We start from the raw sequence: 25,260 nt of genomic DNA, 5'->3' as shown, positions 1-25,260 counted from the left end.
AAAACCTGGTAATCGTAAATGGTACGATGGTAATGGTAAATGACTTCTAGTTGTGTCAAGATGATTCAAATTGAAACCTAAATATCTTTTGTAGTGTCAGTTCAGTTATTAAACCAGACCCTGAGTGATTCTCTCTCACGGATGAGTGGAATCTGGCCCGACCACTCCGACACACCTTGAGTTCTCGAAGTTACTGGAAGATTGACGAAACTGCTGCTCTGTCTTGCATTATATGTCGTGTCATCAATCATTTTGATACCCAAACACCGCTGAAGCTTTTAGAATGCAGAAATGTCAATCAATCTGAAACGCCCTTAACTAGGGATGAAAACGCTATTAATTATGGATGCACCAAAATAGATAATTTGGCCAATAATTATTTTAAAAAGTATGCATAAGTTTAGACACCCATGCTAAAGTTGACTAAAAAGAGGAATAAAAAAAATCATCTTTTGGAAATTGAACTTAATGCCTTAATTAAAAAAAAATGGAAAAATCCAACCTTTAAGGACACCAATTCTCACCATACCTAGAGATTGGCATGGAGTACTTTCCATAAGATCATCTCTCAATGCATATCAAACCAGCTATTAGGCTAACTGAAATTAAACCATGCCAATCTCTAGGTATGGTGAAGGCTATGTGATGATGTGGGGCTATTTTAATTCCAAAGGCCAAGGGAACTTTATCAGGATGCATAGTATCCTGGATCCATGAAGTAACTGGCCTTTAAAAATAAAAATCTGCCTGCCTCTATGGGAATTTAACATAGGGGTGTCCAGACTTATGCACCCTGTATTTTAAGGAAGAACATTTATTTATTTACGATACATTATTCATTCACAAAGAAAATTGGTGTCCTTAAAGGTTGGATTTTTCAAATTTTTTTTTTTATTAAGGCATTAAGTTCTATTTCCAAAAGATTATTTTTTTATTCCTCTTTTTAGTCAACTTTAGCATGGGTGTCTAAACTTATGCATTGCACTGTAGCTTTCCAGACAGACAGACAGACATTTCTGTAAAGCTGCTTTGGAACAATGTGTGTTGTGAAAAGTGCTATGCAAATAATTTTGACTTTGAAAAATCAGAGCAATGCCGATAATTAAAAAATGGTCATACTGGCCGATATCATATTTGTGCATCTCCACTACTACTACTACTACTACTACTAATGCTTTCTAGCAGATGACAATGTACAGAATGCAAAGTTTGCTTAGAGACAGATTAATTTTTCCATCAACAGCTTCAGTAGCTGCATATCCCAAAGTTGTTCTGCTCCCCTGGAGGCCTTATACCTTTATGGTTCACTCAATTCCCAGCATGTAGTTTGGTCTTCTGCTTTTAAGAGTATTGTTAGAGAAGTCACTCAGGAGTGTCTGAACTGGATCGATACACATGGGTGTGGGTTTTTTAACTTACTATTCATCGAGGTGTGGACTGGCTGATGTCTCTCGTAGTATGCATCACTCACAATCTACTACTAAAATGTAACAGATACTTGTAAACGTTAACCCTCATTTCTGAGCAGACATAGGCAGAGTTTGTTTGTTTCTTTGAAAAGTTTCCTCCATTTTGACATAGTAACAGTTATGGAAGCGTTATGTTTTGCATGTGTCAAGGAAGAGCAGTGTTGATCCTGTAGCTGATTTGTTTAATATTAAACTTACAGAGAAACATCTGATAAAATTCATGTAACTCAACAAAAGTTGTGCACTCATGCTCAGAGTATCCTCTCTTCACATCCTGCCCTTTTCTAGTCGGACTTGGTGGAGAGTCCAAGCATTCAGGGGGACATCGTGGACTTGAGGGAAATGAAGAATGGCTTCTCGTCTGAGATTAAGACCGAGGTATTCGAGGTGGAACCCGTCGCCAAGATGGACAACCGCTTCTTTGGTGAGCTTCTTGCTGAGGTTTACCGCAAGAACTCCGATATTCACACCTGCATCTCCGAGCATGTGGCGAAGATCCGGGGAAGGTAGAGCACATCCTTCAGCATTTTAATGCTTTTTAAAACAGTTATTTCATAATAAGTACATTTTCGCAAGCTAATTCATGAAATGCCATGCTTCAATTACAATAATGAGATATAATGTGCAGATTGCATCTCACATATTCTGCCTTAGTGAATTCCTCCCTGTGTGCCTTAAAGGAGTATTTAAATTGAAGATTTGCATGCAGATAGCAGCCCTTAACCCTGTCAAACACTAGCTAGATGATTGATGACTTAACTGAGAAAACCTATTACAGACCAAAATTACATCTCATCTCTTCACCTAATCTACAGCCACTTTCTCAAATGACTCATTAGAGTGATCAAAAACCTGAATCCTCTCCGCCTTGTCTAAAGCTGTCTAAGAGCAAGGCTCAATCTAGTGATTCATGGCAAGTTAAGAGGTTCTGTACTTTACACCTTAGAAATGATTGTGAGAACAGCAACACTTCTGGACGCCTCTGCTTTAAGGCTCTTTTTTTTTTTTGTCATTTTGACTCATTCAAATTGTTCTCCGTCTCTGCAGGAAACACCTTCTGGACTCCACCATTGACTACAAGGTAGGGAGTGGCAGATTGTTCAGTTCCTGTGAAGTTGGCTAAAAGTTGTCCATGTTGCATACAGGATTTCAAGTTTCAATCATGGTTCATTCCAAACCCTCATTCTAAATTAATTTATCAATTCATGATATTTTGGAAAGAAAAAAAAAAGTTTGAAAATAATGTTCTTCCAGCTCTTGGTCGAAGAATATATGATGAACTTGTTAAACACTTGTTTGTCTGTATGTGTGTTTTCAGGTGGACAAAGATGAAATAGAGAGTCTTATTCCCAAAGGAGTGTCTGAACTGACTAAGCAACAGATCCGCTACCTACTGCAGGTGAGCGCACATTACGAACGACTGCCCTGCCCACTTCCAGTCAACCCCACCCACCTCTCAGTACACCCCACCCTCAGACGTCTCTCCTGACAGCAGCAGATTATTAGCTCATAAAACCTGTCCTAGGAACACATGTTCCTCCAGGCACAATGTAGCCTCTCAGACATTGTTTGAGCTGGGAGTCTGATAAAAAGAGAGAATTGCTTCATCTTCAGTCATTTTTTGGATATTCAGTCAACTTTGAGCAAGTTAGATTAGATTAAGTGCTGTCATTATTTTCTGTTAATATATATATATATATATATATATATATATATATATATATATATATATATATATATATATATATATATATATATATATATATATATATATATATATATATATATATATTCTGTTTTCTGTTCTTTTTTTCCACAAAAAAAAGTTAATATATGTGATTATTCATTTAAGATATCATTCACTATATTGTCAAAAGTATTGGGACATCCCTCCAAATCATTGAATTCAGGTGTTCCAATCACTTCCATGGCCACAGTTGTATAACATCAAGCATCTAGGCATGCAGATGCGTCTACAAACATTTGTGAAAGAATGGGTCGCTCTCAAGATCTCAGTGAATTCAAGCGTGGTCCCGTGATAGGTTGCCACCTGTGCAATAAGTCCATTCATGAAATTTACTCACTAATACATATTCCACGGTCAACTGTTAGTGGTATTATAACAAAGTGGAAGCAAATGGGAACAACAGCAACACAGCCACGAAGTGGTAGGCCACGTAAAATCACAGAAAAGGGTCAGCACATGCTGAGGCGCAGAAGTCGCCAACTTTCTGCAGAGTCAATAGCTACAGACCTCCAAACCTTGTGTGGCCTTCAGATTAGCTCAAGAACAGTGTGTAGAGAGCTTTGTGGAATGGGTTTCTATGGAGGTATTTTTGGTGCAAAACTACTGAACGCCTGTGACAGTGGAATTTGAAGTTGTAGAGAATAGCCACACATGTGTATCAGTAAATTTGAAGTCACAGAGAGAAATGTTTTAAGAGTTGCAAACTTGTAGACTTTTTTTTATCTTCCACAAACACAACACAACAGTCACACCTTCTCAAATTCTTCATTGCAGGTGCACAAATCCTATTCTACAAATCACAAATTAAGAAACTCATACGCTCACATTTTTGCTACAGTTGCTGCAGTGAATATGGTGCAAAACGCATTTACACACCCGCATCGAGAAATGTGAAGTCACGGAGAAATTTTGCTCATCTGCAAATCAGTATGTGAATTCATCCAATGAGAGTTGCACACTTGTAGAATATTTTCTCACAAATGTCTTGTATATTTTTCTAGCACAAACACAAGTACATAACTACAGCTGCTTGAATCTGCCTCGACGAATCTCAAACACTGTTTTTAGCTTTCAAGTGACAAGTTTCGCGCGCTCTCCCTTTTGCACCAAGTGCACCGTGAAATGTGGGGCAAAAGTGAGTTGTGCATCTGTAGAGGCAGTGGGCGGAGCCTACATGAATATTCATGAGTTTCCCGGGCATGCGCGTGGAACTGCTCATTCTAGTTCACGCTCCTCGTTTCTCAGCAGGTTTAATGGATTATTTCAAAAAAGGTAAAAATAGTTTCAGCGCGAACTTAAACTACAATTAAATAGAAAACAGTTGATAAAAATATTTCACAATATTACTGTTTTTCAGATAAATGTAGTCTTGGTACCTTAGAGGTACCTTACCTTAGAACCTTACTAATACCAAACTTTTGAACCGTGTATATATTATTAAATCAAAACCAGAACAAGCACACCTTGCAATCAAAACATTAAAAATAATATTGTTATATTATTTTGCCAGTATGTTTGTAAATATTTTTGTTTAGAACATCAAATTGGTGGCTTATTATATTCCGTAAAATAATGTTAAGTGTTTTTTGTTTCTCATTTACAGTAACCTAGTTGTATCAAATGTAATTTATCCACTTTTGTCCATACAATTTTGTTTAATCCAAATTGTACGTATGTATTAAAGCAACACATTCATGCTTGAGTTTGGTCTTACATGATTTGGCTTATTTAAACGAACAAGAATTTAAGAACAATCACACCAGGATATATTATATATATTTTTTAAAGTGTTAGCCCATAGATACATTTGTGAAGGTTTATTTAATTTATTGCAATCAACAAATGATAATAATTAGTAAAAGCCACAGTTTTAAAGCTTTGCAAGGTGCAATTTATACGGCGAGTTGAAGTTTGCTGTAGCTACTGTATATAGGCCTACACGAAGTGAATGCCAGCAATCATTCAGTCAGTGACGAATTAATAACAACATGAATTTAACAAAACGATACACAATTGTAGTTTAAGTTCGCGCTGAAACTATTTTGACCTTTTTTGAAATAATCCATTAAACCTGCTGAGAAACGAGGAGCGTGAACTAGAATGAGCAGTTCCACGCGCATGCCCGGGAAACTCATGAATATTCATGTAGGCTCCGCCCACTGCCTCTACAGATGCACAACTCACTTTTGCCCCACATTTCACGGTGCACTTGGTGCAAAAGGGAGAGCGCGCGAAACTTGTCACTTGAAAGCTAAAAACAGTGTTTGAGATTCGTCGAGGCAGATTCAAGCAGCTGTAGTTATGTACTTGTGTTTGTGCTAGAAAAATATACAAGACATTTGTGAGAAAATATTCTACAAGTGTGCAACTCTCATTGGATGAATTCACATACTGATTTGCAGATGAGCAAAATTTCTCTGTGACTTCACATTTCTCGATGCGGGTGTGTAAATGCGTTTTGCACCATATTCACTGCAGCAACTGTAGCAAAAATGTGAGCGTATGAGTTTCTTAATTTGTGATTTGTAGAATAGGATTTGTGCACCTGCAATGAAGAATTTGAGAAGGTGTGACTGTTGTGTTGTGTTTGTGGAAGATAAAAAAAAGTCTACAAGTTTGCAACTCTTAAAACATTTCTCTCTGTGACTTCAAATTTACTGATACACATGTGTGGCTATTCTCTACAACTTCAAATTCCACTGTCACAGGCGTTCAGTAGTTTTGCACCAAAAATACCTCCATAGGTTTCTATGGCCGAGCTGCTGCATCCAAGCCTTACATCACCAAGTGCAATGCAAAGCGTCATATGTAGTAAAGCACACCGCCACTGGACTCTAGAGCAGTGGAGACGTGTTCTCTGGAGTGACGAATCACGCTTCTCTGTCTGGCAATCCGATGGACGACTCTGGGTTTGGCGGTTGCCAGGAGAACGGTACTTGCCTGACTGCATTGTGCCAAGTGTAAAGTTTGATGGAGGGGGGATTATGGTGTGGGGTTGATTTTCAGGGGTTGGGCTTGGCCACTTAGTTCCAGTGAAAGGAACTCTTAATGCTTCAGCATACCGTCCTGTTCCAACATGAACACGCACCAGTACACAAAGCAAGGTCCATAAAGACATGGATGAGTGAGTTTGGTGTGGAGGAACTTGACTGTCCTGCACAGAGTCCTGACCTCAACCCGATAGAGAACACCTTTGGGATGAATTAGAGCGGAGACTGAGAGCCGTCCATCTCATCCAACATCAGTGCCTGACCTCACAAATGCGCTTCTAGAAGAGAGATCAAAAATTACAATAAACACTCCTAAACCTTGTGGAAAGCCTTCCCAGAAGAGTTGAAGCTGTTATAGCTGCAAAGGGTGGGCCAACTTCATATTAAACCCTACAGATTAAGAATGGGATGTCATTAAAGTTCATGTGCATGTAAAGGCAGGCGTCCCAAACTTTTGAAAATATAGTTTGTAGATTCACACATAAACAAAAACGTTTATGTTAGCTGCGATTAATAACAATTAATCGATTTGAAAGCACTAAATATAATATAATCTAATAATAGTTAATACATATGAAGCACTTTAGTTGGCAGTAGTTTCAGACACAAAGTAAAGTCTTTCTCTCCCTCATCTAGACTCGTGTGACGGCTGATAAGACCATGCGTCTGTTGATGGCCACGTTCAGCAGTCTGCGAGAGGAACTAGTGCGTATGCAGGAGGATATGAGGGTGAGTGCGATTATTCTACCACTAAACCAACCGACAGCCTCCTGTCCTGCAGAAGCAGTAGATATGATGATGGAACATATCAGGTTTTGCCTCGTGGGCGTGCGTTTGCTTTACAGTCCAGCTTTCAGCTGACCTTGTGTTTTTCAAGGTGTGATGCGTGTATACACAGATTCAATGGTATGATGTAACAGCTACACAACAGCCGCCAGCCCTTTAACATTATATTAGCATTGTTTTGTTGAAGGTAAAACATTTTTTTTCTAGTTCTTCGATTAAACATGAGAAAATTACAAAAGTTAATGTCAAATGTAATAATATGCACCTTACTTCTGCAAATAAAAATTCAGATTGTGATACAGTATACCACAAGAATATCTGCTTTGTTGGTATAGCAAGAGGTAATTTCCTGTTTGACTGAATAGAGCTTCTGCTCAGTTTAACATGAATCATCACAAATACATGCAGCATCTTTTCAATTGGTAAGCCAAAATGGAGCAGCCAACAGCTACTGAAGACAGCAACTACATCAGTGTCTGTGTTTTCACTAATTATCCACTCAAAATAATAACTGTAAAAAGATAATTGCTTATAACAAAACTTTGTGTGCGGTCTCTTTTGAAGCAAGACGTATTGCAAACTTGATTAAGAAATACGGAAGTGATTGCACTGAATAATCTGTGCATGAATGGATGCTTGTGTGTGTGAGACATCTGACTGATCATGATTGGTCAGTTGAAGCATTCTGATGTCATATATTTTATGGTATGACTAGGGCTGCATGATTTGGGAAATTCTTTTATTCTTTGCAAATTCTTTGCACAATAATTAAACATGACTATAAAATATGAATAATAATATTGTTTATTATTATTATTATTACTATTGTAATATTTCACCTTAAAAAAAACTTTTAAAAAACCTGTAAAACTACTAATATTTAAGTCTTAATTTTCAAGCATTAAACCATCAGGCTTTTTTTTTGGCAGAAACCGCAGGGAGCCCTTAAAGCTTCTCTTTTTTTGAAAACAGCTGCTTTATACAGTAAGCGCTTCTCATTACAAGTTTGGGAAGATGGTTGGCACGTGTTGTCTTCCCAAATTCCAAAATGCATGTTATGAGTGACCCAAACTCAGAACACATGCGGAGAGGATTTCATGTGGAGTCGCTCTGAAACACTGAAAACACCAGATCGCACTAAGCCATATCGAAAATTCTGTTTATTTTGATAATTTGTGCAGCGCTAGTTTTGACCATTAAACTATATATTTGATCATTGTCCTTGGCAGACTTTCTTCTTACAAAAGTTTTACTTTTAAAAAACATGTAAGCACTTAAATCAAAGGTAATTAGCTCTAAAAGGTGTGGTAATGTACAGTTAAAATAAATAAATAAATTAAAACAGACAGTAATAAGAGTCACCGTTTTGTAGTTTGTGGAGGGTTTTTGAAGATATAACCTGTTAGCATAGAATTTGAGTAGCATCTACTGAATTTACAAATCTATAAGCCTTTTTTTTTTTTTTTTTTTTTTTTTTAACTAAGCATGCACAATTATGTGGTTAGTTGCAACTTGCATTTGGATTAACTGTGTGCATTTGCAGAATCTGGAGAGTGAGAAGGAGGAGCTGGAGAAAGAACTGAGCTATAGGAAAGATCAAGGTTTTCAATATGAGAAACTACTGGAGAACGTACGTGAGCAAAGCAGACATCTGCAGGTACCATAAAACTTGACTTCATCACTCCTGTCAACAATGCAACACTTTAACAGCAGCCTTTAAGTAAGAAATGTATTCTTATTAAATCTACTAAAGTTGTTCAATCAAGAGCAGTGAGTGAATTTCTGTTTTTCTTTTGTTGTTTGATATATATATTAACAGCATATATAGTAGCAGGTACTGTATATTACGCTGCTGTCACTTTAATCTAATATACACATGTGATTTCTTTACTTGCTGTTTACATCCACAGATATAACCCACTGTGTCCATGTGAACTTTGTGTGTTTTTGACATAACCTTGTGTGTATTTAACAGTTTAAGTGCAATAAGACGTGAAAGAGAAGTTAGTTTAATTCTAATAGGACGCGCCATCTGACATCCAACTTTCTGTGCGCGAGCTTCGGATGTTTGTGCTCAGAAAACCATATATCAGAAGTTTAGACTGATATGGCTTTAAAACACATGCAGATAATAAACTTGCATGATGAATGATGATGAAGAACTGCAATGTCACGTGAGCGTAACCGTGAAAGAGATCATCAAAACCAAACAGATGTTTTAGTTTTTGGCAGAGTATCTGATGCACCAGATGTAAAGGCTCCGCCCTCTTCTGGAAAGCAGGGTGGGGAGCAGGGTGCATGAAAACAGCATGTTTTTCCTTCCACTCAAAAATGGTAATTTACAACATGGTATAAATTATCTGTGGGGTACTTTGAGCTAAAATTTCACAGACACATTCTGGGGACACCTGAGACTTATATTACATCTTGTAAAAAGGGGCGTAATAGGTCCCCTTTAATCAAGTAAAATACATTTGCATATGCCTGCCTCCAGAGCAAGACATCGACGATTAGTTTTACATCATCGCACCATAGGCATTCAGTCGCTTAACGACTGACAAATGCCCACACTGGATGCGAGTGTTTCGTCTCATCACATCACAGGCAAATAGAACCCATTATAATCAATGAAGCTCTCTACACTGCCCTTAAAATGTATCATTTCAGATAGAGAATGATGGTCAGAATGAGGAATGAAAATAATAATTTTTCCACACTTATATTTGTTTTTTGTTTTGTGCAAAAACTTGTCATGACCCCTTTAATGATGATAACTAACAACCTGTGCATGTTATTAGATATCTATTTCAGATCTTTCATTTCCATTTTCTCTTAGGCGGCTTTGAAGGAAAGTAACAATGCTCAGCGTTCTCTAGAAAGTCAGCTACTGACCTTTCAGAGCAAAGACCCCAGCAAAGACTTCCGCATCAAAGAGCTGGAGGGCAGCAAGAGGGCCCTGGAGCAGGAGAATGAGCTGCTCAGGAAGAAGGTGGGCAAACCTCAGGGTCTTCATCAAAATTCGGTTTAATAATTATACACCATACACTCACATTTATTATATAAACACAAACTTTTATTTCGGATAAAAAAAAAAATATATATATATATATATATATATATATATATATATATATATAAATTATTTTTTTATTATTTAAATATCATTTATTACAAACACCAGCTGTAAAGTGCATCTAAGCCTAGTCAAAATCCTTTATTATACACATAACACACACGACTCACAAGAACAGTTCATTTCCTATCAGATATAAATGAAAATGATGATGACTTGAAATGACTTGCGGCTCATTGAGTCACATCCATCACCGCTCCGACGGTGCGATTCACTAAAGTTTTCAATAAAAGAACCAGTCAAACGTTTGTAAAGCAAACTACACTGGTCACACTGCATGTTTGTGTGCAGTGAAGTGTGCCGTAAAGACGACACAAGAGAAACATTGTTCACGGACCTTTAAACTCATCAATCAATTCACACTGAAAAATGATAATTTCTTCTTTGTAGACTGTGGCTGGTCCAATCTAACTACATGCTATAATATTATGTTTCAGTATTTACTTAGCATTATTTACTATTTTACTATATAATTAGCAGTCTTGTAGTTGGCTCAAAAATAGGAAAGTAGACATTGTACTGTGGAAATCATTGATTCTAGGGTTGTATTTTTTGTCTTCCCTTCCCTCATGTGTCTTCTTCCCCTTTTGTCTGTATCTCTTCCGCAGTTGACAGGGCAGTGCAGTAGTTCCACTGTCCAAATCAAAACACAGGAGCTGTCTAGAGAGTATGAACGGATGCTGAATGATCTACGGGGGGAGAAGGACAGAGAGCTCCAGAACATGCGGGTAAATAAGGAAGAAACAAAAAAAATGCAAAGGAGTTGATGAATTTGTACTCAATGTACAGGGTTCCCATGCTTCTTGAAAGTACTTGAAATTATATTTTATTAGCAAAGAGCATTTTCAAATGATCTACCCTATCAGTACGATCCGAGGCTTATTTATATAGCCGAATCATCTTGGTTCCTCGAACCAAGCATCCCTCCGACGACTCACTCTCGTCTAGCTCCTATCCCAGTCAGGGATGCGGGGGAGAACTCTGGGTTCGGGCCACATTCCAAGCTCGGAGCCCTCCCTCGGACATGAGGCAAAATACGCATATTCTTTAACTCTATTTATTTATAAGTGTGAACTCGTGAATTTCAGACTCATGGATTCAAGGGCTAGAAAGTATGTGAAAACAAACATAGGTGCTTGAATTAAACCTAAACAAAATTTTGTGAGTAGCATGGTGCTATTACAAAAAATGGCCTTTATACACTGAAAAAAAGCGTTGTGAGTGCATGGATCGTGATCACGCGCAGCAGCCCTACATGATAAACACGTGAAGATATTAAACAAGCTCAATATCAGGGAAATTCAGTGGCGCTTGGCACAGGATTCAGCTACATAAAATAGTTTAATCAAATTTCCAACGAATAATGCCTAATAAAGTATGTGTGGTAATGTGAGGTTATATATTTATAAACATTTGTTTTTGTCAAACCTTGTATTATTTGAACTGAAAAGTTGTTTAAGTCCTTGTGTTATAGTCATTTTATGGTTTAGGATGTTGCATAAACGCTGATCTCCCCCAATTAATTTTATTTGTGCATGTCTTAAAGGTCTTAAAAGACTTAAAATTAATAATAAAAAAACCTGCAGATATCATGTAAAATATTTTGAATATTTTGTAATGCCTAATAATTACCTTGTCCACATCAATTTCATTTAATTGCAAAATGTATGTATATTTTAATGTTTTAAAAACCTGCAGATATCATGTAAAATATTTTGAATATTTTGTAATGCCTAATAATTACCTTGTCCACATCAATTTCATTTAATTGCAAAATGTATGTATATTTTAATGTTTTAATCAAGTAATTATTCATAAAAAACTAAAACATAGATGTTAAAAGCAGGAATAATAAAGCTGAAAACTGCATCTCTCGTTCAAACTCGCTCGCTCTCTCTCTCTCGTACACTCTACTCTCTACTCAATGTATTTAAAAAGTCATTAAGTTTGATCTTAGTTGTCAGTATATGCCTTAACATACTGCAGTAATGATAGACACAGGTATAGTAGGTCTTTGATAGTGTCCAGATTGGCAGTAACAAACCCACCTTTATTGTGTTTGATATAAAGTAAAAGGTGCTTTTAAAAAGTGCTTGAAAGTCCTTGAATCTGGTGTTCATATGAAAGAGTGGGAACCCTGAATGTATTAAATTTTTAGGTAAAACGCACTTAAGTATGGAGAAGCTGTTTATTGCTTTTATAAGCATCCTAAAATGCTTTTATAAAATGACTAGTAAGACTCAAATGTTCAATAAATATTAAGAGACAAACTATTTCATTCAGTAATATAGTTAATTAGTCAAACTGTAGGCTGTGGATGATTGATAAACAATTTGGGTCATTAATATACTCTACTGTTCAAAAGGTTGGGGTCAAAACAATTTTTAAAATGTTTTAAAAAAAAAATTATTATGTTCACCAATTCTGCATTTATTTGATCAACATTACAGTAAAACTGTAATATTGTGAAATATTATTACAATTTAAAATGATTGTTTTCTGTTTTTATATATTTTAAAATGTAATTTATTCCTGTGATTTAAAGCTGAATTTTCAGCATCATTACTCTAGTCTTCAGACCCTTCATAAATCATTCTAATATGCTGATATGGTGCTCAAGAAACATTTATTATTTTTATCATCATATTTGATAACAGTATTTTTGTGGAAACCATGATAAAAAAAAATTTCAGGATACAGTACTTTGATCAATAGAACACGTTTATTTGAAACGGAAAGATTTTAGAACATTAGAAATGCCTTTTGATCGATTTAATGCCTCTTTGCTGAATACAAATAATTTCTTTAAATACATTTATAAACAAATCTTACTGACCCCAAACTTATGAATGTTAGTGTAGAATCCTTCAAATGCATCCCATCTAGTCAGAACTATCTATTTTATGTGTATTTCTTGTTTTCCAGTCTCAGCTTATAAAAATCCAGTCGGAGCGCACCGTAACACACACCTCTGACAGCACCTTGGAACTGCGCATCACTGAGCTCCTGACCAAACTGGAGCAGCATGAAAGCGTCATCAGACGCCAGCAGGAGGTACGTCAACATACGCCCTCATACAGACATAAAATGCTCTGTCAGTGTTGTTTTTAACAAGCACACAATGCGTTTGTCATCAGATCTGCCATGTGATGCGACATTTTCCCAATGTTTCCATGAGCTGAAATTTGACAGCTTGGAAACCTGCTGGAAAAACATAAAGCTCAATGAGTTGAAGCAGTCCTTATTTTTGGCCTTTTTATGCCCTTTATTATTAGATAGGACAGTGTAGATGAGACATGATCGAGCCGGGACTCGAACTCAGGTCGCCTGAGGCACACCTGCGTCATTTGTCGGAGCGCTGCCCACAGGGCTATTGGTCTGACAGACAGTGCCTCTTTGAACCATTTCATTTTCATCATGCTATGTAATGTATGCAGTCTGTCATTCTAGAAATGCCTCAGGAGCAATTTTAAGTTAAACCTGACTTAAAGGGGATCTATTATGCAAAATTCTAAAAAAAATTGTCTGCAAACGAGTGGTTTCAGGTTTTCCCGTACTCTTACATAAGAGTAGGGTGAAGCCCCGCCCATGACTGGTGACGATCTGCCCTATTAGCATAGATCCCGTCCTGAGTGAGAAGCACAGTCTCTGCCATTTCTGTTTACTCGCTGTATCAGCTAGCTAGAGTATTACAATGTCTGCGCCAAAAAAACTTTACAAATGTTATTGGATGTACCAGCAAACATGAGTAACCATTGACTCCAGCCGTCTGAGCCACTGAGTTGAATTTCATTTATCAAGGAAATGTGTCAAAGAAAGTCGTTAATGTGTTATATATTTGAGAAAAAATCAATTAACGCCTGATTGCTTCGCAAACCAGTCACTGATCAACACTGGATTTGCACTAAACTTGTGTCTAAAAGATTTTTAGATTAACATGACGGTACATGCTAGTCGATGAGTTGAATCAACTTAACTCCACAACAACTACATAAATGTATCCACTATTTCTTGTGAAAAGGGGCATAATAAGTCCCTTTTAACTCAGGATTAACCGAATTAGAGGTTCTAGGTTTACTGTAAAACTAAAACAAGGATTTTTTTTTTTTTACTCCAGGTTAATTCAGTCATATAAATAGATATTTAGATATAATAGGAAAAATAGATATTTAAAATATGAATTATATCAGAAGTCGGTATTGACATGTTCAAGGAAAACAACATCTATTTCTAAACGCATCACTGAATGAGGGCATGGTTCTCATTGTAAGGAACAGCACTTGATAATTGGCATTCTTTCGTTTCTTCCGTCTCTGCGTTACCTCAGCTTCATTACTCTTGAGGAATGTGAAGTCATAGTACAATACTGGAGTGCTTCATTCTGACCTTTGTCTTTTTACTCTCAGGAGATCATGCGACTCAAACAGCAGAAGACTGACAGCTCCAGCAGTGCGACGAAGACTATCGTTACAAAGAGGTGTGTGTGTTTTTATTGCTTATGAATAGTCTGAATACCATGTGAAAACTAAATTGCCATTCAGTCCTAATGGTTATTGTGAACTCTTTCTTATCATGGAACAGATACGCGACCCAGTACCCTTTACTTGGTCTGCTGAGTGACGATTACAAGTACACACCACCTATTAAAGAGGACAGGACCATCATCTTCGAGAGTACGGGGGAGGTCACCACACGAGTAATCTAGATTGTAAGACTTGAAATTGTTTGTAATGGGAGGCATTTCTCCAGGTGTTGTGTAGAAATGACTTTTTACTATGGTCACCTAAAAGGGGTCATGTAAATTAGAAATGTTCTATGATATTTTGAAAGGGAAAAAAAAAGCTTTTTAGAAAAGGAGGGCGTTTACATAGAGGGGTTAAAGGTACAGCAGGCAAAACATTTTTTTTGTTTTTTTTAACACAAATGCTCATGTAAAGCTAAATTCTGAATCTATTGGATTATATTTAATATTATAAACATACACTACGAGTAAAAAGTATGGGGTCGGTAAGATGTTTTTTCTTTTTTAAATTGATACTTTATTTAGCAAAGATGCATTAAATTGATCAAAAATGACAGTAAAGACACTTATAATGTTGCAAAAGTAATTTTTTTAATCAAATAAATGCAGTCTTGGTGAACATAAGACTTCTTTCAAAAAACATCAAATTATACTGACCTCAAACTTTTGAACAGTAGTAGGGTATACTTATCATTGACTTTAAGTTTTCTGGGCACATGTATATTTTCATGCAAAAACAAAAAAAAGTGGCACGAAGTTTTCTTTAGTTGCACTACAAGTTTCACATCATTTCCATCATTTCACACCTTGTCCAGAGCATTTATCTTAAGCATGTGTTTGTCTGGGAACAGTACACTGTTCTCTAGTTAATAATAGATCAGTCCCTGGCGTAGAGGGCCAATGCTAAATTCTACTGCTGGCATAAATGAATGATGTCATTGAGCTCACTTTTTGCCAGTGACCTCATTATTTTATACACAATAACCGATGAAAAACAAAATGATGCAATAAAGCGGAATGCATATTTAATCACACTTCTGCTTAAACAAAGAATTGCCAGTAAGCACCACAAAGACCACAGAAAACAGGTGCTGTTCTTGCACCAGTTATTATTTCTAAGATAAAACGGTATTTCAGCTCTATACAGCCCAGTGAATGTTTACATCGACACCAGCAGTGCCAGAACATCTTTACAAAATGTGTTGAGTTGACAAATCTTGTGGTCGTATCATATTTTCAGAATGGATGAACCAATATTTCAAAGTCTCATCATCGCTGGGCGTACTTTCTGGGAAGGAAGCCAACTTGTCTGTATCCATTGAGTTTCCTACAAAGATTTTTGTTTCCCCAAAGAAATTCAGAGTGACATTTTATCACTCGGAATATTATCAAAACTACTACAATACGAAACAAATCCTGAAATCTGAAAAACTGCCAAGCATTCTCAAGCTTGTAATGAACGCTGACGGGGAAATACCCAGAATTAGCTGAGATGGTTATCAGGTGGTTAGTGAATATAAAATGCGTTTCCTACTAAAACACAGCATGCACAAGTAGCCAAACTGTCTAGGGAATTTGTCCATGTGTGTTTTGTTATTACCAATTCTTAGAAGTGTCTCTTTCTGACAGGAATGAACTGGAAGAAGAAGATTCCCCGTCTGAATCTCACTCCCTCTCTCTCTCCCTGCATGCCGCCCTCTTCCCAGTGGCTCCTATTGGTGGCGGTGGCGCTGACTTTTAGTGCTTAGGCTTTGGAATTGGATAATGCCATATGAAGTATGAACCAACCACAGCATTTAATGACACAAAATCTTCCAGAAGCATCTTGTTTATTACGATATAGCGTGACTACTGATAGTTATTTTTATATTTGTGTCATCTCTTCATATGATGCACCACAACACTACTGTAAGAATGTAAATATTTGGAGAGAAACGACTTGCAAGTATCATATACCTTGGCTGGAATGAAAGTTAAGCATTGTCAGTGATGTAAAAGGTGATTGCTGGTTTTCTTATTCATTTGGGTACATTAATTATGCAAAAAAAAAAAATCTTTATTTTCTTATGTCACAGAGTTGATGCTTTATATAGAAAATGATGCCTATAGGTAATAGTGGTCGACCGATACATGTTTTTCAATGACAGATATCTGGAGAGCAGGATGACCCACTAAATACAAAAAGTTTGGGGTCAGTAGCATTTTCTAATGTTTTTGAAATAAACATCAACCAGGCTGCAAAGCACGTTTGATTAAAAATACATTAAAAACAGATATTGTGAAATATTACATTTTTAAATAATTTCAAATATTCTATTTGAATATATTTTAAAATGTAATTTATTCCGGTGGTGTCAAAGCTGAATTTTCAGCACCATTACTCCAGTCGTCAAGTCACCTTTATTTATATTGCGCTTTTTACAATTTTTACAGATTGTGTCAAAGCAGCTTTACAGTGATAACATGAAAATAATATAACAATGTTTGTTTCTAGAAGAAAATTGTCACATGATCCTTCAGAAATCATTCTAAAATTATGCTCAAGAAACATTTCTTCTCAATGTTGAAAACAGTTGTGCTGCTTAATGTTGTGGAAACCATAAAGCATTTTTCCTGTCTGTCTATTGTCAGGATACTTTGGTGAAAACAAAAGTCAATATTTTATTTGAACACATTTTTTTTTTTTTTTTTGTCGTAACAATGTAAACGTTTTTTCTCTCTTTTGATCAATTGAATGCATCCTTGCTGAATAAAAGTCTTACTGACCCCAAACTTTTGAATGGTAGTTTATATAGCCTAGAAAACGTACACGAGAAGCACAAGAATGTAAAAATAAATAAAGTACAAATAAAAAATAAAAATCACATTATCTGTTTACAAAGCTGTTGGATATTGTACCTGGCACAAGGGGGCGCAAACACACAGTTATCAGCCGATGGCAGATCGTTTATTTTTATTTTTTTATATATAACTAGGACCCTCCTAGCGATTGTTAAAAAACAAAGTGTAGCCTAATCTCTGGCTGATACATCGGTAGACCACTAATATGTAATGTAAGCTGGTGAGGGGGTTTACTGCTTTAAAGTGGTTGATAGCACATGGGAAAACTGATTAGTGTAAGCTAATTTCTCAAAGCTATACTGTATGTAACTTTTTTTCTTTATCTGTCAAATGGTTCATTTTAGCCTATGTAAACATTGGTTGTTTTTAAATAGAGTTAATAAACATTAAAACTTACATAAACATTTCTGGTTTTTTTTTTTTTTTTTTATATTTGGATTGTCAATTTGATTTATTAGCCTATTAATTGCTTTGTTTTCTTTGTTGTTACAATAATGGTTTCAACATTTTTCCTGTCTGTATTAGGTTTTTTTTTTTTTTCAGTGTCACTGATATATAGGCTAGCCTACTATTATAGTTTTTGTTAAAGTCCCCCTGTAGTCAATAATTGTAACCATTAAAACTCATCTTTGATCATCAAAATGACATTTACACTTTTCACTCTTGCCTCATTTGGTATACGCAGTTCTATGAATATGCAAATTATTGAATTTAATTAGCGCAGGAAGTCAGCGTCATTATTTGTAAATTGGCGGCTTCACTTTTCTACAATAGAAGAGAGTGAAGGTGTGTCGTCCATCTTTTTTTTACAGTCTATATGGTTGCTAAGCGTCTAGCTGTAACATTTTAACACCACATCGTATCACACTGTACAAATTTGGCACCGCAATGCGGGGTTAACATAACCCCGGGTAAAAAGGGGTACCAACCCCACTTCTAAATTACAAGTGTGAAATGTTCCTTTACCCAGGGATAAAGGCAATTAGACTGATGATTACCTGGGGTTAAGCGCAGTGTGAAAATCCCTATTGGCTTGTTAGTCGTGACGTAGGGAATACTGTTTCCGGGTCCAAGGCAAGCCTCCATTCGTTTCAATTGAGAATACATTCTCAACTGCCGTTTATGAGCACTGTTTATTCATATCACACTTTTAAGCTCAAGATTTTAAAATGCTACAGAGTACACTAACAGTCTCCTCATGGCGTCCCGGACACTGAATATTTGAAAGATTTATAAAAGACGAATATCTCTCTGGCCAACTGAGATTTCGCTATGGAGATAAAAGTTAAAATCATGATTTTTTTAAGGATCATGTTGCCTTGGCAACTAGATGAAATAAAATAGGTTTAAGCTTTTTAAAAATATTTTATTTTATTTCAGTTAAAGTTTATTTTGTTTTAAGTAACGGAAATGTTTTTTTGTTTGTTTTTGTTTTAGGTAAAACCCTGGTATGAATTGCTTAAAAATAAAGTTCAGAAATCACTAGTCTATTCACCAGAGGGCGCCAAAACAACAACTTTTCCTTTCTAACACAGGACAGCTTTTGACATCCCCTCCATCAATGAGGTCATTATATCTGAAAGGGCTTGAATACCACTTTGGGTGATTCATATCTTTGATAAAAAGATTAAATTAAAGTATTTCCCTCTTAAATGCTACCTATGATAATCCTAAAGTTAATTTCAGAATGCAAACAAATGCTAATGATGGTCATTTAGGCGATGTGCATACACTGTATACAAAAATGTAATTTGTTAATGTAATATCACCAGTAGACTATATAAGATCACACAAAAATTGTGATCAAGCACTTTTGAAAGATTGTTTGCACAATACTGCAACATTTACAAAGATGAGATGCAGCATTATACAAACCCTGTCCAAAATGTCACCAATCAGCAAGACCCCAAAGCCCACCGTTAAATGTCCAGCCCAATGTCGGTGTCCCACACACCTACAAAGACTTTAAGAACAGACATCACCCCAGACTAATGCCATTTCCCCCTTCACTGGTTTCCCTGCTCTCTTTCTCTCTCCGGATGATCCCACGGCCCTGCTGTGCTGTACAGTGAGAGGAGAGCAGGGGCAGTAATGCAAAGGCATTGATTATGGCTGATAATTCAGAGCTTTGATGTGGATAATGCAGCCCATCTCTTCCTGCACTGGCCGTTCACTCCCAGCCCCTGGGGCCACAGAGGATATTGGGTTTACAGACACTGCTCAGTCTCTTTCTCTCTCTCTCTCTCTCTCTCTCTCTCTCTCTCTCTCTCTCTCTCTCTCTCTCTCTCTCTCTCTCTCTCTCTCTCTCTCTCTCTCTACAGTATATCACTCAGTCCATTTCTCCTGCACATTTTTATGCGCTTCGGACTTTGGCGAATTACAGTATTTTATTAAACAGATTTGCATTTTATTAACTAATTATCAAGAGGAAACATTGAGTTTGTTCTTTCTTGGTTGCTTTACTTTGTGTGTGTGTGTGTGTGTGTGTGTGTGTGTGTGTGTGTGTGTGTGTGTGTGTGTGTGTGTGTGTGTGTGTGTGTGTGTGTGTGTGTGTGTGTGTGTGTGTGTGTGTGTGTGTGTGTGCACCTACTTAACTATATTTTGTAGACATATTTGTACCCAGAAGGGACCAAAAACCTGACAAAATCTCCCAAAACCTCCCTTTAGCGACATCCTGCATATTGTACTGTGTATAACTGTGTATGTGACAAATAAAATTGAAATTGAAATTGAAATTGAATTGATCCTCATTTGTAAAACTGGTATAAAAATAAAGTAATAAAGGCTTTTTAAAAATGTAAAAATGCTGAAAGCTTTGTGTGATGGGTAGGTTTAGATGTAGGGTTAGTTAGTGTAGTGGGATAGAATATACAGTTTGTACAGTATAAAAACCATTACGTCTATGGAATTTCCCCATTCAGATAGCTAGGTAAATGTGCGCGCGCGTGTGTGTGTGTGTGTGTGTGTGTGTGTGTGTGTGTGTGTGTGTGTGTGTGTGTGTGTGTGTGTGTGTGTGTGTGTGTGTGTTTGTGAGGTCTGGTTTGAGTTTTAGACCATTGGAGTGAGGAAAGAGATTAAAGTGTGGACATTTTGTCCGATCCTCACTTTCTGAGACCCCTTTAAAGGCCTGTTTGAGGATCAAGACATGATTTTAGAGATAAGGTTATATTTAAGTTAAAGGTAGGTTAGGGTAAGGGTTCAGATTAGGCAATTAGTTGTGATTGGTAAGGTTAGGGTATGGAACTAGAGATTGCATTGTGTCGAGTGTGTATACCAACTTAACTAAATTTTGGGGGAAATTTTGTACCCAGAAGTGACCAAAACCTGACAACATCTCCAAAAACCTCCCGTTAAGGATGTCTTCATTTGTAAATCTGGTATAAAAATAAAGTAATTCAAGTTTGTTTGTTTTTTTTATGTAAAAATGCAGAAAGCTTTGTGTGATGGGTAGGTTTAGGGGTGGGGTTAGTGTAAGGAGATAGAAAAACCATGACGTCTATGGAATGTCCCCATTTAGATTTAGCTAAGTAAACGTTGTGTGTGTGTGTGTTTGTGTGTGTGTACCTGTGCTGCATCCTCTGAGGATGCTTGTGTGTGTGTGTGTGTGTGTGTGTGTGTGTGTGTGTGTGTGTGTGTGTGTGTGTGTGTGTGTGTGTGTGTGTGTGTGTCAGGATATGTCTCTCTTGTGTAAATCATGTGTTCCATGATCTTTTTTCCTCTGTTTCTCCAGTGTGTCTCCACTGTATTTATTTAGTTGTGTCTATTTGTGTCTGGAATCCTTTGCATGCTTGTTTTTTTCACTGCCTGTTTTTCCCATTTCCCATAGACACTGATTCATGTGAACAGACGCAGACCTCGTTTGACAAAAGAAAGGATCCAACTCATTTTTTGTTAACATTGAGCTGTGGTTGACTTAGACTTGATGAATGCTCAGTTGGTGCTGTTTTTGCTTTGGCGAATTTAATGCAAAATATGTTTATTTTGAATTTTAGACACAGCATCTTGCAGGTCCTTTTGGTCCTGTGGGTTTAAAACACACTTTTAATACTAACACTAGTTTATTCAATTTGAAGATCTGAAGGCCTCTGCATTTTAACTGAACCAACAAGTGTCATATGCACCACATCTCAAATGATGTATAGTGTCTAATATAATTATGTGGTGGAAATAACATTTCAAACATTTCAGAAAAAAAAAAATATATATATATATATATAATATATATATATATATAAAATATACATAATTTAAAAAAAAAAATTCTAAAAAAAAGATTTTAAGGAAGTAGAAATGAAAAAAGAGTAGATTTCAAATAAATAAATAAATAAAGATATATAGATAGATAGATAGACAGATAGATAGATAGATAGATAGATAGATAGATAGATCACTCTCACACTATTCGAACCACAGAACCCCAACAACAGAACCAGACTCAACAAATCAAGCACATTTTCCAAGACATGCCTAATGATGACAGAACAATCCACCAAAGACAACACTACATACCGATGCAGAAGAGCCGCCCTGACGATGATTGACAGCTGACACGGCCTCTCACAGGAACCTGAGAGCAAGATAGCGAATAGGAGACGTAACAAGAAAGGGAGGGAAAAACAAAAGCACAGGTGCCATCTAGCGCTTCCCGCTCCCCCACTGAATACCATTGCTCCGTTGGGTCAAGGGCCCGGGAGGTGAAGGCTATGGGCCTTTCAACGCCACTCTGTGTCTTTGACAGCACGGCTCCGATGGCTGCGGCAGACGAGTCGCAGGTGACCAGGGTATCACCGGAGGTGCTGAAATGTGCCAGCACTGGGGGCAATGTGAGTTGAGCCTTAAGAGTGTGTCCCATAGCCTTAATGCTTGAGTCCACACCCAGGGTTCATCTATCCGCAATAGTTGCTGCTGTAGTGGCTGTAGTTGGGCAAGAAAATTCAAGTAATAACCAGTCATTCATAGAAAGGAAGCCTCCTGCACTGGCAAAGTTGGTTTGGGGAATGGACTGGATAGCCTCCACATTGGAATTAAGTGGCGAAATGTTCTCCACCGACAATTTGAATCCCACAAATTCAATGGCGGGTGCAGCAAAGAGAAATTTGTCACTGTTGAGGGTCAAGTGATGTTTGGCTAGTGCATCGAACACCTTACTGAGGCACTCATCATGAAACATCCTGGTCCCCCCATTCACAATCACATTGTCAAGATTAATCTTGACAGAAGTCATTATCTTCTGTAAGCAGGAACGGTCAGAGCTTGGGTTGGGAACATCCAAAGCATGCGCACAGAAACCAGCCTCTCATACTGCCTTGAGCACGATACTAAACTGAGTTCAGTATAGAAGGGCAAAGCGTCCACATGCAAAGCGTCCACATGCTCAATGATATCTGCATCCCACAGCCACTGCAGCTGACACACCATCACAAAGGGCCAGGGGAATACGGTGTAGTGGTTGAATTACAGGGGTGACAGCGGGATTGAGGAGAGGTTGATGGGTAAACTTGGTGAGACAGCCCAACCCTTCAAACAGTACTGGCCACTGTTGCTGCCACGTTGTAGTGACAGCCAGAATAGCAGACCCCAACCCACCCCTACATGTCCCCCAAAGCGAGCCCCAAAGCAGTGAACAGATTCAGCCCCATCACATTTGCTCCCTTATGGGCCACATGGAATACAAAGAGGGCAGTGTTCTTTTCCCATAACAAACAGTCAATTTAAGCTACCCTAGTATCTCTATTTTGGAGTTGCTTTACCCACAAATGTCAGTAGAGGGTGCAGTCAGGGGGAGGGCATTATAAAAAAAACTCTCTGTATGTGTTGGCATTAAGAAGAGAGACACTAGCCCCTGTGTACAGCAGCAATGGAACGCACACATAATTTAGGGATACAGTACATTATTTGAATGTCGCCAATCCACCATAGACGACAATACATATGTATTTTATCAAATTTAATAGAGTATGATAAGATTATGGACCAGGGTGGAAGAACACTTTATTTCCTAGAATGCATCATCTGTGTTTACAATTAGATTTAGAAATGGTTGTGTTTTAAAAGTTTTTACAGTCTACAAAACATTCTTGAGTGATAGCCGAAATTGATTAATGACCTTCTGAAAAGATAGAGCTTTTCTAGTCAATTCAGCTTGGCATTATACAATAAGAGAATATGAATCACCATCCACTTTCACTGAATTGAAAAGAGCAGCTTAGACATTCTGCTTAGCATCTCAATTTGTGTTTCACAGAAAAAAGAAAATAGTTCTAAATTACAAATAATCACAAAATGAGAGTAAGCAAATGAAGACATCATTTTAAGTTTGGCGTGAACCATTCCTAAAAGGGCATGGAAATGGCTCAGCCCCAGTGTTTGGAGACTGCAGCAAAAGCTTTGAGTAAGTTTTTCTGGATGTGCTATTAGGCTCTGTCCACTCTACACTCAGCAGTGAGAGAGACTGATTCAGACAGAAGTGCTTCCGCCCCAGGTTCATATTTCCTCACTTCTTGCTGCACTTCAATAATTAATATTCATAATCGCATATCATGTCAGCAGAACACCCTCAGCTTCCTCTGCGGAATGACTGATCCCATCACCAACATTATTTTCCATTGTCACATCAGCATATATTAATATATTTTATTCTACATTGCATGCAGCTGAAGTTCGCAAGCGTTGGCCAGCCTCCTGTCACATGATCCCAGTGGGTGGTCACTTAATACAATTAAGTGCAGTGACACAAACTTTAGAGTTAAAAAAGGCTAAGAAGCAAACTTTTTGCAATATTCTTTCTTTCTTTCTTTCTTTCTTTCTTTCTTTCTTTCTTTCTTTCTTTCTTTCTTTCTTTCTTTCTTTTTGCTGATCAGATTGCAGTGGGGTATGGAGGACTTGAAGTAAAATTCACCACTGGGTTTGGTACAATAACTCAAATTGTAGCCGATGTTTCATTACAGTATACATTGTTTTTGATACCCACTATCAACAAGGAGAAACACTGCAGCATTAATAACATTAAACTATAATGTTTGTATTAATGCATAATTTATTAAAACTATATTACATCAAAGTCTCATCAACATTGCATTTTTTTTTTTACATCGATTCAAATATAATAAATTAAATAATACATTATCAAGCATATTTTTTATCTTATATTTGTTGTAGTATTTGGCCTAAACCAGAGTGGCCTATACAGGGATGCACATAACTGGTGCGCACGTGCGCTTGAGTGGTAAAAATAAACGATGTACAGCAGAAAATGTGGAGGGAAGTGCTTTTGAGTACCAACATTTTGGGCAGTTTTGAGGACAGGGACATGTTTACTTACTTAAGTAGGATTTCTGGATCTCTGGTAAGATAGCAATCATGATGATAAGTATGTCCATTAATTATTAGTTATTAATAAGGGTGCAATGCAGTTGATCCCGTGACGGATCGGCACCTATGTGATTCACTGATTAACTGCTAAGTTTAACCATCATAGAGTGAAAGGTTTTCATTTGGGCGTGTTTTATCTTGCCAAATGACACATTCAAATGATTTTAAACGTGGAAGGAGAGGCGGAAATCTGGACTCCTGCTCTGTTATCTGTGCCCACAGCCACACACACCCGCACACACCAGAAGTGTGCGCACGCAGTGAGAGAGAGAGAGAGAGAGAGAGAGAGAGAGAGAAAAAGGCGCGTTTCAGACAGCACTCCAACACCAAATTGATTCCTCTTTCGTGACACATACACACACAATTATGTCAAAACACCCATCTAATACCTAATTCTCTCA

General features: G+C 37.2%; 1 protein-coding gene and 1 long non-coding RNA gene across 2 annotated transcripts in view; one reads left to right on the top strand and one right to left on the bottom strand.

Moving 5' to 3' along the window:
• pof1b (POF1B actin binding protein) overlaps positions 1-18,133 on the top strand; it is a 33,427-nt gene extending 15,294 nt beyond the window's left edge. Inside the window, exons 3-13 of the mRNA XM_082141313.1 lie at positions 1,758-1,975; positions 2,517-2,550; positions 2,788-2,868; positions 6,843-6,935; positions 8,536-8,649; positions 9,829-9,981; positions 10,734-10,853; positions 13,051-13,179; positions 14,532-14,602; positions 14,707-14,833; positions 16,277-18,133. Coding sequence (XP_081997439.1) covers positions 1,758-1,975; positions 2,517-2,550; positions 2,788-2,868; positions 6,843-6,935; positions 8,536-8,649; positions 9,829-9,981; positions 10,734-10,853; positions 13,051-13,179; positions 14,532-14,602; positions 14,707-14,830 — 1,137 coding nt within the window. The 3' untranslated portion in view covers positions 14,831-14,833; positions 16,277-18,133. The remainder of the gene's footprint in view (positions 1-1,757; positions 1,976-2,516; positions 2,551-2,787; positions 2,869-6,842; positions 6,936-8,535; positions 8,650-9,828; positions 9,982-10,733; positions 10,854-13,050; positions 13,180-14,531; positions 14,603-14,706; positions 14,834-16,276) is intronic.
• The window catches only part of LOC309478059, a 289,830-nt gene that overhangs the window by 7,505 nt on the left and 257,065 nt on the right, over positions 1-25,260 (bottom strand). The window lies entirely within an intron of this gene.

This window comes from Leuciscus leuciscus (genome assembly GCF_965113295.1).
Source record: "Leuciscus leuciscus genome assembly, chromosome: 16".
NCBI classification, from domain to species: Eukaryota; Metazoa; Chordata; class Actinopteri; order Cypriniformes; family Leuciscidae; genus Leuciscus; species Leuciscus leuciscus.
The sequence above is the reverse complement of the archived record's forward strand: the minus strand, read 5'-3'. Positions and strand labels throughout refer to the sequence as shown.